Raw genomic sequence first — 16,388 nt, 5'->3', positions numbered from 1 at the left:
AGTTATTACAAAACACTTTAAATCTGTTGTCGGTCTGGTTGGCCTAGCGGATTCCAATTCTGCCCCTTTAAGATTCACAGACAAAGATGTTTGTGAATCTTAAATGAGAGATGAACTGTATCACCTGTTGCGAAACCACCACCGGCCTTACTAGAAGCCTGAAGTGGCTTGAAAAAGCTTAATGTTTGGTCTCTAGAGTAAGGGAGGAGTGTCCCGATTATCTAACCCCTGCTCTCCCCATGACATTAAAGTACCATAGATTTATAATCTTTTGTGAGTGAATTCACAACAACAAGAGTAACTAATTTGCATTTAATTATAGATTTAAGTTTCCTCTTTTTCGCTCATCTATCAGAAAAGACAATACCTTCCAATGATTCTATTTCACATTATTCTGAATATGTTATTATCTTAATATTAGTGGTAAAATAATACCTACGGCTCTTGCAAATGACTACAGTAAACTGTTTGATTTCATTTAATAACCCTGAATACATTATAGACCTGCTAACCTTCAGCAACGAGAAACTTTTATGAGGACTTTTCAGCTGAATGTGATTTAGCTAGTCATATAAGGATATGGTATTGTTTTTCATGTTTTTTGCGCGGATTTCATCATTCAAATTGGCGGAGAACACAGAAAATTAACATTCTTAAAATACTGACTATGACTTCATACCTTTTTTTTTTTTGTATCAGTCGTAATTGAAAGTAGACAACTGATCTATAGTTGAGCTTTTAGAACAAAGTCCAGCAATATCAGGGATGAGTTTAAGGTATAATGATTCACTCAGTCATTAACATCCGAACTTTTCAGTTCGAATTTCACTGAATGTTTCTCATCATTCTAAGAAGATATGCCGATTGTAACTTGTACTAATGGATTAATAATTTCGACTTTATATAATAAAACAAGAGGTTGTAATCTGTAAATTCACAAAATGATGTTTTGGATTAAGAGAACCCTTTTGTGAAATTGGCAAATTATACATAAATATTTCGTAAATAAAATTTATAGATTTGGTCTTATTGTCTACCACCTGTGTACACATGAAAAGTTTTAGAGACATTCGAGGTATTACGCTTGGCATGTTCACTATTCAGTTGGTCGTGGGAACTTTTTATGGAGATCTTGTTATGATCTGTCTAGTGAAGCACAATAGCTCTGCCTCATGATTGTTTGAATAGGTATTCTCTATATCCTTCGTTATATCGTTCACTGTGTATCATAATAGATAGCTTTCTGTCTCACATTTCTGTCACTGCTAATTATAGAATGCAATCTTATTCCTTCCTGCTCCTTTACACATCATATGCTCCTTTCCTCTTACACATCAAATTCTGTTCAGTTTTGATGATTATGGTGCTTGCAATTTCTCCGTCTCTCTTTCTCTCTCTCTCTCTCCTAAAAAACTGTAATTTTGAAACAATCAAAATTCCAAGTACATTCTACAGCAGACGTTTTGAATCCGTTGATTGAAACCAAAAACAAGGGTTTCAATGGGAGGGGCAAGGGTAGTATATTTAAGTATTTTAATCAGGACCGACTCTAAGCGTCAGAAATTTTGAAGTTGAGTTAAAATCGAATTAAATTTTGATTTTAAAAATGCAAGTCAACAGAATGAGGCTGAAGAAAGGAAAAATAAACCTACCGTCAATTCTGCTGTTAAGTGCTCAATGTAAATGCATTCTTCTGGCGGTTGCTTGTGTTTTGAGATAGAAAAACCCAACATATTCTCCCTTTCTTATGATCTGTGGATTTGTCTGGTTTTTTATGATCCACAGATCATAAAAAACCAGACAAAAGGGTCGAAGAACAGAACACTAGTAATTGATCGATCTAATTATACTCTCATGTTTGTCTTTGATTTTGGCATAATTTCAAATAACAAAAGGAAGTTCTCACAGTTAAAGTAAGGGAGGAAATACTTTTCAATGTATTTAAGTCCTCACATTTGCACCCCTCCCACGCATTACTTCTTGATTGTATTGTTCTTTCTGTCCCCCCCCCCCCCAACTTTCGGTTCTCAGAAAGGCTAAGTGATTGATGTTTTGGCTTCATGCCCACACTCGGGCGTAGGCAATTACAGTATTCTGCAATATCTCCTGACACGTGTCATATGTAACACAACTAAGGAAATGATCGCAGACAATCATGAAAAAATATGCGCATCATAATCGCATTCTTATATAGTGACGTCATTCATAATCACAACAATTTTTTGTATGGTTCTCTTATATTGCTTAATAAAGCAACACAAGAAACAACGATGGATGAGAATTTCTCCCACAATCGGATTAAAATACAGGAGTTGGAAAGTGGTTTATTTCTTACAGAGACATATCTGGAGGGTAGTATAATCTTTCAACGATTTCGACCCAGTTCGGATTATTTCGTAATTGTTGAATTTTCCCTCGAAACACCGGGATTAGATGGAGTTTGTGGACAGAGAGAGAGAGAGAATGGAAAAGAAATTAAAATTCCCCTCGAAAAAATCCCGCTAAAGGTCGCATTGCTAACGATTAGCAATTCTCTGGAGATCTAAATTCGCAAGGTATTATTATGATTACCTTGATCTAAAATAAAGAGATACTTCGGGCAATACTGAATACTATTCTGTGTGTAAAATAATATCCCGTGTTTTATTATATTATAAAACATGTAATATTTCATAAAAACGCGAGTAATATATTTATATGCCGGCCTGGTTGATGCGATTAATGTATCAGCTGTCCATTCAACAGATTGCGAATCGAATCCCGCCGTGGACACGGATGTTTGTCATTGTCTTTTAAGTGAGAGATGCATTCCATTGTCGATGTGAGATCATCACATCTCTTACAGGAGGTTGAATGGCTTGAGCATGTTTGGTCTCAAGAGCATGTTTTTCAGATGAAGTAAAAATAAATAAAATATTTTGGGAAAAAACTAATTTTAATAATAATAATAAATTCCCCTCTGAAATTCAAAACGCAATAACAGCAGCAGCCCCAACAATATCACGAATGAAAATATTACAAATAATGCTAATTAAGTAGCATTTGTAAGTGGCAACTAATATCCTCTGTTTGGGTTCATTTTTTTCAACACATCAGATGTTTCTTTCGACAATATAAAATGCAAAAATAAGTAATATACCATAATTAGGAACTGTGATGTGGTTCGGTAAGGTGATGATGCCCAGCTTACTGCACGCACGCTAGACAAAACTCAATCGTCAATTAATTTTACTTTCCTGCGAAAATGAAAAAAAAAAAATTCAATTAATTAAAAAAAATATATATATTTTTTATCAACATCACCTATGAAAACGAATTTCTGCAAGTTATTTTGTCTCCAATTTTGAAAATACAAATCACTAAAATGAATAATAATTTCACTAAAAATGAACTGCTGGTTCTGAGTCTCATTTGTGTATTAAAATTAATAAAACAGAAACAATGGAACACTTAAACATACCATAATATGATATTTCACAACTTAATTATTATCAACGAAAATGCAACATGTGCAGGTCGACAGCCTTGATTGACGTGAATCTTAACGCGAAAATCTTGAGTACCATTCGTGATAAAATAGATTACCTTCGTTGATAGATAGTGAGCTCTAAAATAATAAATTAATGCACGCACACTCCCTCTCTCTCTCTCTCTCTCTCTCTCTCTCTCTCTCTCTCATCAGAGGTTTGCAGTTCTTTGTCAAATCATTTAGCTCCTACGCATACCAAATTAACAACGACATTGACTTAAGTGGAATATTGTAACACATCGCATCTCACCTACTTTATACTAATATTTGAAATATCAAAACTTAACTTTTGTCATACAGAATAGAAAATCGAAATTTAATCTTACGACTACTTATATCTTAATAAAAGATATGTAGTAAAAGGTTCTGTGGATCCTAAGGCTAGGTGGCCTTGGCAAACATTTAAATAATTAATGTGATTTTAAGACTATTATATTTGGATCGTAGATTTAGATAACTGATATAATATTGAAAAAACGAAATGAAATTCTTATAACAGTAAAAGAAACTGTACAAGAATAAATAGAATGCGAATGATGAAATAAGGAAGAAATTACTATATATATGCGATAAATTATAAAAGAAAATAAACGCGAAAGAATTGGAGAGAGAGGGAGAGAGAGAACATGTACAATGAAAAGAAGACTACCTAAGGAAATAAATATAAACCTGAAAAGAAAAAATTTATCTAGAATATAATATATATATACAAATCTGCTATGACATCGAAGAACTATACATTCATTCTCTTACTATATATATAGTAAGAGAATGAATATATAGTCCTTCGATGTCATAACAGATTTATAGTATCTATCTTGAAAGAAATAATGTTAATACTATTCTATAATACATTTAACTTTACATATTGAAATATTCGAATACGACTTGAACATTAACTGACGATACACGTGATAACCAAATGATGAATAAAAGCTACCTGTTCGTAAAAGGAAAATTATTATACATAAATAAAATTGGAATGGTTAAATAACAAAAAAATGTGTCCTTTACATTTGAATAATGAAATATTATTAGTAATTTATGCACTATAATAATTGTTAAAATATTATTTTAAAGAATATATTTTATTTTTTCTAAAATATAACACCTGCACTTACCACAATGATATACTGGCATCCAAAAGGCGAGGAGGACGAATAGGTAAACCCTTGCCATACCACTGTCACTATCTCCGTCTGTTCAGTCTGCTACAGCGTTTAAAGTAGGTTGATGGCCACTTAAGCAAGATGTCTCTATCACCTGACGGGTTCAGTTTTATCAGGTGACCCCTAGGGTAGATTTAGCTCCACTGGAATGCCAAGACGGCGTGAGAATGCTGCCGAAACTAGAACTGTTAAGTCATGGTAGGAGTGTCTGTGAAAGAAAGAAAAAAAAATGAATAAAATCTTACGCTATGATACTACTCTGGATGTTTATGCTGCATATGGAGGTGCACCTGGTGACAGAGCGTTTACGACAAGGCGAACCAGCGTCAAGGTCCCAATATCAGAATGGGCGGGATTCACTTCGAAATAGCGGCCGTAGGTTGCCATTGTCGCCGCCGGTCCAGCAAAATTGCTGGATCCACCTAGCTATTACGTAACTTAATCCCCTAGAGCGATTTTTCTGGAGAATGCATCGCGCCCTTCTCGAGATAACCTTGAATTCGGAGGAGTCAGAATTGTGTCTGTTTTCAAAGTAATGCGACATGCGCCCAGAAAAACTGAAGTGATTTCTGTTAATAATATGGAATTAAAGCGCCCCCCTCTAACAAAATGATGATGACGTGAAATTATAGACAAAATATTCTAGAAAAAAAAATGTACGTCTATCTAGTGACATTTAAGAATTATAAAGTTTAACGAAACGGATGAGGAAATTTCTCCTGACGTGAGAATTATTTACGGGAGTGTTGAGATCCGAACACTGTGGAAAGACACGTTCCATTCGACAAAGTCTCGAAGCTTTATAAACTTTGAACTTCGATAAGAAATAGCCAATAGTTTCCCTTTCGTTATTTCAAGAACAAGCAAAGTCACTTATCCTCTGAATCCGTACTGTTGACAGATTTTTTCCATGAATTCTGCATCGCTATTAAAACCTAACTTAATTTACATAGGGAAAAGCAATTTGGACAACTGTTAGAGCTTCTTATTTTATATGAAAAATATCTTTAATATTTAAAATATCACCCATGATTTACGATCAGTTAAAACTGAAATTCTGAAGTAAGTTACGTATATGGATCCACTTTTCATTCTTATCAATGAGACATATCAATAGTGACAATATCAAAATTGTCACTATTGATAAAATGTGATCATTTTGGTAAAATGTTAGGAAATAATATTAGCCACTTATTTGAATTGATTTTAGAATAGAGTTTGTCAAGTGGGATGGACTTTTAAATATGGAATGTGATCCAGCGAGGAAGGATCAAAATTACTTATATTACATGAGTTTTCTCTAAAATATAGTTTAAGCTTATAAGAAAGAAAGAAAATAGAATACACCCAAATTTATTTATTTATTTTTAAATAAAGCATTTGAAAACATTCCAGTGATTCTATCAATCTGCTCCCATTAGCGATGTCTACATTTCTACTAACAGTTCAGATTTATGTGATCCATATAATACCGTAGAAGCGTTCTCGATATTCAGATATATTACTTAACGACTAACAAAATGCAAGATTATTAGTGTAATCTTCTTGCCTTTTTGCAGCAGATGTAAGATAATGAAGATGAATTTAGGTTGACTGCACCAGCAAAGTAACTCCACGAGATGTACCACACTGTCTGTGTAAAGTGATGATGTGATGATGACGACAGTAGTTTTATTATTATTATTATTATTATTATTATTATTATTATTATTATTATTATTATTATTATCCGATCGGACTAAACCTTCAGATTGTTCGCTGTTTCCCCAATCTCAGATATTTTAAGTTTCATCAAAACTGGCTCACCAATCCTTGAGTTATGTGGAGAGATGGATAACAGATGCTGTTCGCTTGTAGACACTCCTAAGAATTTGTTCGCCAGAGTTGAGAATTATACACAACAAATAAACGTATGAAATGTATAATTTTACCTCTCAAAACAGTATTTCGTTTCGAAGATTAGTTTTAAGTAATTAAACCTCTTTGTGTGTAAAACTGCATAGGTAACACTGAATAGTAATGATAGTATAACTTTCTGTCTTTTGATAGATCCATTATCAATCGCGTCATTCAAATATGTGCGTTTGATGCTCATATTTGTAATGACTTCGCCCTTTTTAATTATGTCCTGGTCCCATTCATTATAAATATATACATTTTAATGATGCTTGCTTGAACATCATAGCGATTATTAAGTGTATATCATAAATTCCTCAAGGACAATGACAAGTTTTGTCCTTTCCTCAACATTTGATGGTAATATGTCTACATTTCTAAAAAATTTGTTAATCGATTACACTGTTTTCAATCAGACCATTTTAGTAACAATATTTGGTAAAATGGATAGATATAAAGATAAAACTCCGATTTGGATGGACAGAATTCAGTAAAATATAATACTTAAGAAAATTGCTAAAATTCATCTAGACTTCTTAATTTTGAGTTCAACAACTATCTTAGTTACAAAATTAGGCAGAATAATCATTTGATACTAAAATAACTATTTTACTAGCAGAATTAGACGTAACGTGTGCAACATACCGAATAATGTTATTCTGTCTGATTTTGTTGAATTAAATCTGGAGCCAAAAACAGCTGTGTATGATTTATTTCCATAGTTTTCCATGTGTATTCAAGAACTGCTTGTCTAATTTTAAGGGAAGAAAACTAAGTCAAGTTTCTAGTAGAGAAAAATATCTTACAGCCTTCGTATGAGACTAGATACTCGACCTTCCAAAATTCCTTAGAAAGATGCTTCACGTTAGGATCAGAATCGATCTTAGAAATTCCGACAAAATTGCGCATATCACTTCATTCTATTGACTGTTCTCAGGATACACTAATTTCCGTACTTGTTTTTATGTTATTGAAACACTTTCATATGGTTCAACAATACCAGACCAAGCTCGGAATACATAATACAAGATTTGTGTTTAGATAATACTCTAAATTTGGACCTGAGCAAATAGTCATCCAGCAATTTATAATTGTTTACATATTAACTTCATAATCGTATAAACATCATAAATCACCAATCACGCCCTGAAGAGATAAAATTTCTGATCATAAAAATACATTTGCTAAGAATAATAGCAAAAAATAATTACAATAAGCTCTTGTTGCGTCTTAGATGGCCTTGCTAGCTTACTGTTCTTTCTTGTTTTGCTGTACCATTATGACAGCTACGAAAAAAAAAAACTTTTCCATTGTAAGAATTCTTATATATCTATATTCATGCAATAAGCTTTTATATTCCTTAAGTAAACAAATAGTCAAGTAATGCATCGAGTCTAGTCGCCGTCTCTCTCTCTCTCTCTCTCTCTCTCTCTCTCTCTCTCTCTCTCGGTTTAATTTTTGCCTTGTTATTAACTACTCCTGTACTAAACTTATCCATACAATGCATTAAGATCATCGAAATGAGAAACATAAATGGATATTGGTTTTCTTTCCAGTTTTTTCATTTATTAGCAATCCACTTGAGGAGATATAAATTTACGTAACAGTTTTAGTGGGATGTTTAGTATCCGATTAAAACGGTCATCTTTTCCTTTTGTACCACATAACAACTGCTTGGCAGATAGTCTAATTCTGATGAAATTTAATATTTCGAAATTTAGCCAGCATTCATCTGCGATTTCAAATTTTGCTTAGATAAGACAATGTCTATTACTTACATCACACTAAATCATATGAAATTGTCAGGGACGAATTCTCCATGCTTGCTATGCTTGCTGCGCAAGCTCATTAATTGAGAAAGAAGCAATATTTATTTGTTAATAAATGCATGCAATTATAAGCATCCTATTTAGGCTTTTATTTTGTAGACAGAAGACGTCTGAAGCTTGCAATAATTGAGCTTTGCGTTGTGTATCGAAGGCCGATGCTTGCTCGTCTAGTCAAAGCTACCTTGGCTTGCTCGGTTGTAGGAGCTTCCAGGTCCTCGCAGCAGCACTGTGATTTCATGCGCGCGCATAGCCATTTCACGTCGTCTCACTCTGTTGCTTAAACACAGGCCATACATAGTCGACGTAGCTCTAGCCAGTGAGCTTCAGCCAGCCTTTACAAATGTGCTTGTTGCTTGGGAAAATGAAGTTACAACCAACTTTTTATGACGATGTTATTGACCAGTTCATAAAGAAGAACCGTAGGGTAGAATTTGTATTTAAGTAGCTAATTGAAAAAGATAGAATATCATTTGTAAAATAAATGTTGTATTTGTATGATTAAATGTATAATACATAAATTTCTGAATACTGTATATAGTTTTAAATGGTCAGTAATTCATTATTTCCTAATTAGACTTCAATCGCACCTCTCACTCCCTGAATGATAACAAGAGCAAGCGTGAATTTCAAGACCAGCATTCGCCCCTGGTAACTAGTACTAAAAGAAAGAAATCGGTCTGAGAAATGACTGTCATCAGTTAATGTAGGACAACGTTACGTTTTCTGCCAAATGTGCAGTACATTATGGGAAATGTACTGCATTTCCCATAAAAAATTCCCATAAGAAATTCTGAATCCAGTTTGCTTATTAGCCGATACTTTATCTAATATTCTGGCGCTCTGTTTTTTTTATTATTTATTATTATTTTTAAACAGTTATATACTTATTACAGAAGAGCTAAGAGTTTATATTTTTCTAACTTTTTCTTTTTACTCTTTTTAACAAGAATATCACGCTAGCATTAATCCAGTGTTGCTGCGGTCTCTACTGTTGGAGTAGCTCAGCATAGGGACTCCAGTAAAACTCGATTATGTAACACAAACCCCCTTTTACCATGCCAAGGTAAGAATTCGTAAGAAGAGGCCTGGGATCATAATTTGGTTATGGTTGGATTACAGGTAGGAAAACAAAGTGATCGTGCAAGGATACGATGACGTATTAGTTGTCATAGCCATAAATTTTGTTTTCCTGCATGTCAGTGCTCGATGAAAATTCCTATACTTGCGTGAAGATGCAGCTAAGCCAGCTGCATCTTCACGAAGAAATACACATACCTGTCCCTGAATTAGAAATCTTTATGCGGACAAAAGTAAACGACACTTACGCAGCATACATACTTGGTCACGTGCATCAATACGTGTTCTAGGAAACTATTTAAGAATACTGCTGGTCAGTCAACATCAGTTGTGTTGACATAATGGGGAAAAAAAAAAAAAAGAATTTTTCAGACTGTGATAAAGAGCTTATTGTGGTTGCCTGTCTGTTTGGAGCCATGATTTCGAAATATCCCGGGTGTTTAATCAGTGAAAAAACAACCCACATTGCTTGTCTAAGAGGCGTAACTGTGGTTCCAAGACAGTTAGTCAGGAACGAGATCGCCGTCGTCTGAAAAGCATGTAGGGACAAATACAACTTCCAGTGTGCAGCAACTGACCAAAGCATTTAATGAAGGCTGTTCCCTACCCATGTCTCACGGAACTATGCGCAAGCAATTGAAGAGGATCTCGGTATTGGCAGCTGCATGACTATACTGAAACAACTAATTTCTGAAAAGAACCCGAATATTGGTCTACAGTGGTATTCGGAACATCATGACTGGATACTGGAAGAAAACAAAATGTCATGTGATTCGACAACCGTGTCACGGTACACCTTGTTTTGTACCGACAGTAGACAGAGTTTGGCGGGAGCCCCCATAAAGCGCAATGAACCCAGTTGTAAACGCATCTCAAGGTTCTCGAGATGGTATCAATGTGTGGAGCATGTTCTGTTGGTACGGAACGGGTGCCCTGATATTGGTGGAAGATTGGGTGCCCTCCAAGGAATATCTAAACATTGTTGCCGATGAAGTCCATCCTGCAATTTTGACTTTTTTTTATCCAGCAGGTGACGGATGTTTCATTGACGAAAATGCTACTCGCGTACGAATTGTTGAGAAGTGATTCAGTGAGCATGACAGCGACCTCCACCATCATCTTTCCTGCCTACCCGAATCTGAATCCGATTGAAAATGTATCGGACATGTTACAAAACAAATCCGTTAGCAAAGTCCTCTTCCGTCAAATCTCAGTCAGTTAAAGGACTGACTGGCGAACGCCTAGTATGTTGTAGACGTGGATGCAATCCGATACCTTATGGAATCCATGCCAAACCACATATGTGCTGTAATTCGGACTAAACGAGGTCCAACACGGAATTAAATGGAAGTTTCTAATTCACTGGCTGATATATGTAGAACTGTTAAAATTCTTAACAGTCTTACACATCAAAAGATCTACGAATCAAAAGAGGAAAAGGAAAGCGTGATAGAGATATTGGGAAAATCTATAATACGTTTCTTTTCTTTCTTTTTTTTTATGGTTATTTACTTTCCTTTTTATTTTTTCTTCCCGTTTCTTTTCCTCTCCGTTTTTAGTTGACTCATCTTTTGAAGCTTCTCATTCTCACTTAACAGGATCGCATTAGCTTCATCATTAGTAATTCTTTTCGTCTTAACGCAGGTCCACTTAATATCTGTTAGGGTCTCAGAAATTCGTTGAAGAACTTCACCTCTAATTCAAGCAGAAAAAAAGGGGGGGAAAACTTTAAAAGAATAAGATAATAATCTCTGTTCCCAGTCTTTTATGTTTGTGAAAATGCTCATGCCTCTGAACTTTTATTCTTGCTTACGGTTGCTTAGGATAAAGTGCAAATAAAGACCAACAAACCAATGTTTCTCTTTCAGAAATGAGAGGTGAAATGAGGTCCTTTCCCTAGCCTAGTGACCGCGTTGTGAAACAATTCAGTCACGCAGGCTTTGTGCTGAATAATTATTCATAGCAAATGGGACTAAAAAGTATTTTATACTAAAAAGGCTTGGGATTAAAGTTCCTTAGGAGAACTTGGTGAGAAATAGCTTTCTTTACTCGTGACTAAGTCATATTCATGAAACTTCGAAAATATAAAGAGAAATTAATGCTATGTTGAATTTCATGTTTGTTTTTCTCTATATATGGATGTTAAAATTATATATATACACACTCTTTCTCTCTTTTAATCCCGGTATGCTAAGTGCGAACACATAAGACCTGAAGTAATTTTTGATGATTGATTTCATTCACCTTCACGTCTACTTCCAACTTTTAGGAATTTTGACACGTTCTTACTGCAGAAAAATTTAAAACGATTATAACGAGGTTTTAATGGCCCTACAAACTATCAGCACGTGCAACAGACATTTCCGTACCACTGCAAGCGAATTTACTTGATGATTTTTTTTTTCTTTATTGCAGTGTAGAACCGCCATGTCTTTTGGGAAAGATAAAATACCTCAGATTAAGGCAATCTCTTATCAGATATCATTACAATTATGGATGGTCTCTTCTTTCCTATTCCGTACTTGTATCAGTCTCCTGAACACTTTCACTACCATTATAGACCGTCTCTTATCAACTGTCCCTGGAGCACTTAAAACGGCATTATTGTACGGATAAGTCTGCTACTGTGTCAACAAACTAACGAGGGATCGTAAAATTTAAATCAGAAGCGCACTTATTGGAGTTCATTGCTGGAAGCAACGGAGAGAGACAAGAGAGAGAGAGAGAGAGAGAGAGAGAGAGAGAGAGAGATTTGTTTTCAAAGAGATCGCATCCCACTATTGTCTATTAAATTTGATTTAGCACCCAGTTAAAAAGCTCTCGTTACGATTTCCATTTGGAACGTATTGCTTCCTCCGTATGTAAATAGCCATCGAAAACCATTTATTCCCTCTCAGCTTAAGCTGAAAGAACTCGATCGTCTACAAAGTGAATGGGGGAATATTTTCCCGCTGAACAATGGCAGGTTCGCTTCAGGAAGAATATACGGATGGAGTTATTGTAATGTTGGAATCAGGACAATGTGAGTAAAAGATCGCTTTAAACAGATGTTGCACGCATTGCTTATATAAAGGTACTGGTTCTTGTTCAAAAGATCGTGTCTTTTCAAAGCTTGAATTATTGTTACGGTGGTAATGTTTTTAAGAGCAATTTGGAAATTAAAACAGTGAAATTCTCCTAGTGAGCATTTCATTTACAAAAAAAAAACAAAAGCAAAACAGTGGTAAGATGAAACTGAGAGAGGATGAAAGGAATACAAAAGAGAATAAAAATCAGGCATGGAGGTATAGATGCCGGATTTGTTCTTAATAATTTCTATAAGTGAAATGAGTGATGCAAACCGCATTTGACTATACATTTCAGTGAAATAATGAAAAATGAACAGACATACCACACCGGCTCACATAATCCCCTCTCTCAAATATAACAGGGTTCAGAACTAATTAAAATTGCTAGGAAAATTAACATGAAACTAATATTAAGCAGAAAATATACTGAATATGCAAAACAATATAGAGAGCAAGATTTCTTTTTTATTTAGACTCAACTGACCAGTGCGATTCTTATTGTGTACATTTCTCTAAATTGCCGCAGTTTCTATGTAGCATATGGAAATCCTTTAAATTCCTATTGTTTAGCATCCAGTATTTATGATCCGCTAAAGGGAGTGAAGCGAAATATATGACCGACCTCTCATGGCAAAAGTAACCCCATTTTCCCATGCGATTTGTTTTCAAATTATTTTCGAATTTTTATAAATTGCGTGTGAAGGCACGCAATGACCAGAAAACTAGATGCGCTCTGTGAAAGCAAAGTATTCATTTCAACTGCATACCCCCCCCCCCGGTCTATAATTATTATTTTTTATTTTTTTCAAACCCACAAAGATATACTGGCATCCAAAAGGCGAGGAGGACGAATAGGTAAACCCTTGCCATACCACTGTCACGATCTGTCACCACTGTGGAGGTTTTTTCAAAAAACCTCCCACTCGAAATAACTATGATATAAAAACAAGAAAAATGCAAAACAAAATATAACAAAAACAACAAACCAAAGGACAATAGATTGCGAACAGATATTCATTAAAAAAACGAAAAGTAGAAGAAAGAGCACACTAGTATATGTATTTCCATATCTACCTCACCAAAGTTCATGTCCCATTCACAAAGCTAAATTCTTGCTGTCACAGGAGATGGTGTGCATTCTTTTGATCTGAATGTTCACTTTAAAGAATGCCAAACCTGAAATTCTCCCTTTTCCTTTCTGATATGCTCAAGTTCAAAATTTCCTTTCCTCATTCTAATGAATTACATGTGATTACTTCAATTAGTTACGTTCTTCGATTAGGCACTGAATATCTAAAGCTTGATTTTCTGCAGTCCAAATATCCCAACAATGAGATCATCTTCCTTAGGTAATTCTGAAAAGCATAGTTCTTCCTCAGCTCTACCAATCGTGCTGGAAAAAAATTGAGGAGTTTGCTGTTAGCAATGCTCGACTATCTATTTACCAGTATAACGGATAATCCTGGGTGTACTTCCAACACAATCCATCTCTCATAAACGAGTTCCTCTTCCACATATGCTGTAGGTGCAGCTCTCCTCTGGTACCTCTTAGAAGTTACTTTTTTCTACAAAACAATCAATCCGCGTCCACTCTCAGTTCCATTTTCTCTGACACTACAATAGTAACATATAGAATAACCTCTCCTGATCAGAACTGCGCTACTAAAATAAAGGATATCATTTTGCTGTCTTCTTGCAGTCTAACGATGAAACGAAGACTTCGCTGACGAAGTGTCGCATGGTAGGACAAACAAAAAAATATCAACTTTGAGGGCCAAGTATAGAAAACCATTCTTCTGTCTAAATGATATAAAAAACGTATAATGACTTATAATCTCTCACCAAGATCATCATGCAAAACGTTTTCTCTTTTATGCTTCCATCTCCTGATCTAGATCGTGTACGGTAATATCGCCCAAGATAAACTCCCCTCTAACATCATTCTTCTTTCTCGACTCCTTCATACACCCTCTGTCCAAAAAGAAACCGATGAAAATAAAAGAAACTAGTGACGCCACCTGTTGTATCTTTTTTTTTTTGTCGAAAGTGGCAATCTTCATTAGTGTTGTGTCAACAGTGACAGTGTGTTTTGACGAAGAGTCGTTCGTCACGATATTCATACCGTACACAACGAATTCTCGCTATCAATCGCCTCAAAACTTCGAGGTAAAAGTCACCACTAACCGTTTGGCCAGGCGGAACGAATTCTTTGTGGATAATACCCTTGGAATTGTAGAAACAAATTAGCATTGTCTTTTACTTTTGACTTCTCCAAGCGAATTTTTTTCGGATGCCCCACGGTGGTCTCCACTCAGCACTCTGGAGCTTTGTTTCGGGCTCATACTCAAAACGCCACGTTTCGTCACCCGACCGTTTTGAGGAAGTTTGAGTCCTTACGAGCGGTTTTAATGAGATCCTTGCAGTATTCAATTCGATACATTTTTTAGTCGTCTGTCAACTTGTGGGGACCAAATCGCGAATTCAATTTACGAAGGCCCAAACTCTCGGTCAAAATGTTGTGCACAGTTAATTTTGAAATTTCCAATTCATCTTCAATCAATCTCACAGACAATTTTGGGTTTTCTTTGATGAAATCGCGCACTTTTTGGATGTTAACTTTGCTCAGTCCAGTTTTTGGACGAACAGCTTTTAGTCGTCCTCAAGCGTCTCACGACCACTTTGAAATCGCTTAAACCACTCGAAAACCTGAGTACGGGATAAGCGTTCATTACTGTCTGCTTTTTGAAGAATTTGATGCGTTTCAGTAAAACTTTTACCAAGTTTAACACAAAAGTCAATGTTTGAAACTCATTTTCCGACCGTTTGTCAAAATACACTGTCGCTCTTGGCACTATAACTCGGCTTCTAATGAAACAAATGTTATAAACAGTTGAAACAACACTAATGAAGGTTGCCGCTTTCGACAACAAAAAGATACGACAGGTGGTGCCACTAGTTTCTTCTATTTTTGAAAAGTTCGGTTTATTTTTGGACAGAGGGTGTAGTTTACTTAGTTGTTCCCAAGAAACCAAATTACTGCTCCTATGGGCTTTCCGAAAGAAAGCATCAGAAGAATTCTAAACAACGTAGATCAACGTAGAAACAATTTTTTCTGGTTCTGATGGTATTTCTTTTAATAGTGTTCAAAAAGTGTTCTCCAGAATTAACCCTCTTACTTTATTTGTTTACAACTCACGTATGACATCTACTAATAAGCCGTTAAGTCAGTCATCAAACTATTGTGGAATGCTTTCACCTAAGTTCTCTAAAAATGTTGAAAAAATTAACAATTAGCAAATATTGCTTTAACGACTGAAGCGCGAGGAGGTTTACCATCAGTTAATGACCACGAATGTAAATTGCAACACTTTCGATTCAGAGCTGGTCTACAAGTCAGACTTTGCACAAAAAGTATTGAAAGGTTTGGAGAAATTCCTTCACACACTTGCCTTTTAATTTCTAGAACATTTGGTATGAAGAAAACTATACTATCCGTTAAATGTTTTCAAAGATTAGCAACAATAAATAACAAATATATTTATTTTTTAATAAATATACTCGAATAATATATATGGTGCTACTCATGGAATTTAGGGTATCAGATAAGTTGTTAAATGAACCTGTTAGAGTTGAAAATAGCGAGATCAATCACTGTGACAAAGAATAGTTCAGTAAGGTTGATATCTTCACGAAATCGTTCAAAGAATAAATTTTCTTTACAAAATATTTTTCAGTTATATTTGAACTATATTTGAATCCTGATCCCCTGGTTGGAAACATTCTGTTTAATCCGAATTTTTTTTTATTGAAAGAACAGTCC

At 35.1% G+C, this 16,388-nt stretch overlaps 1 protein-coding gene across 1 annotated transcript in view; it reads right to left on the bottom strand.

Moving 5' to 3' along the window:
- Positions 1–4,772, bottom strand: part of LOC150109311 (uncharacterized) — a 59,988-nt gene extending 55,216 nt beyond the window's left edge. The window contains exon 1 of the mRNA XM_090407308.1: positions 4,651–4,772. Within this exon, the coding sequence (XP_090263434.1) occupies positions 4,651–4,708 (58 nt within the window). The 5' untranslated portion in view covers positions 4,709–4,772. The remainder of the gene's footprint in view (positions 1–4,650) is intronic.
- Positions 4,773–16,388: the final 11,616 nt, after the last annotated feature.

This window comes from Typopeltis vanoorti, chromosome 2 (assembly GCF_054136105.1).
Source record: "Typopeltis vanoorti isolate ZY-2024b chromosome 2, IOZ_Tvanoo_1.0, whole genome shotgun sequence".
Classification (NCBI taxonomy): domain Eukaryota; kingdom Metazoa; phylum Arthropoda; class Arachnida; order Uropygi; family Thelyphonidae; genus Typopeltis; species Typopeltis vanoorti.
Note: the sequence above shows the minus strand (reverse complement) of the source record. Positions and strands in the feature narration are given on the sequence as shown.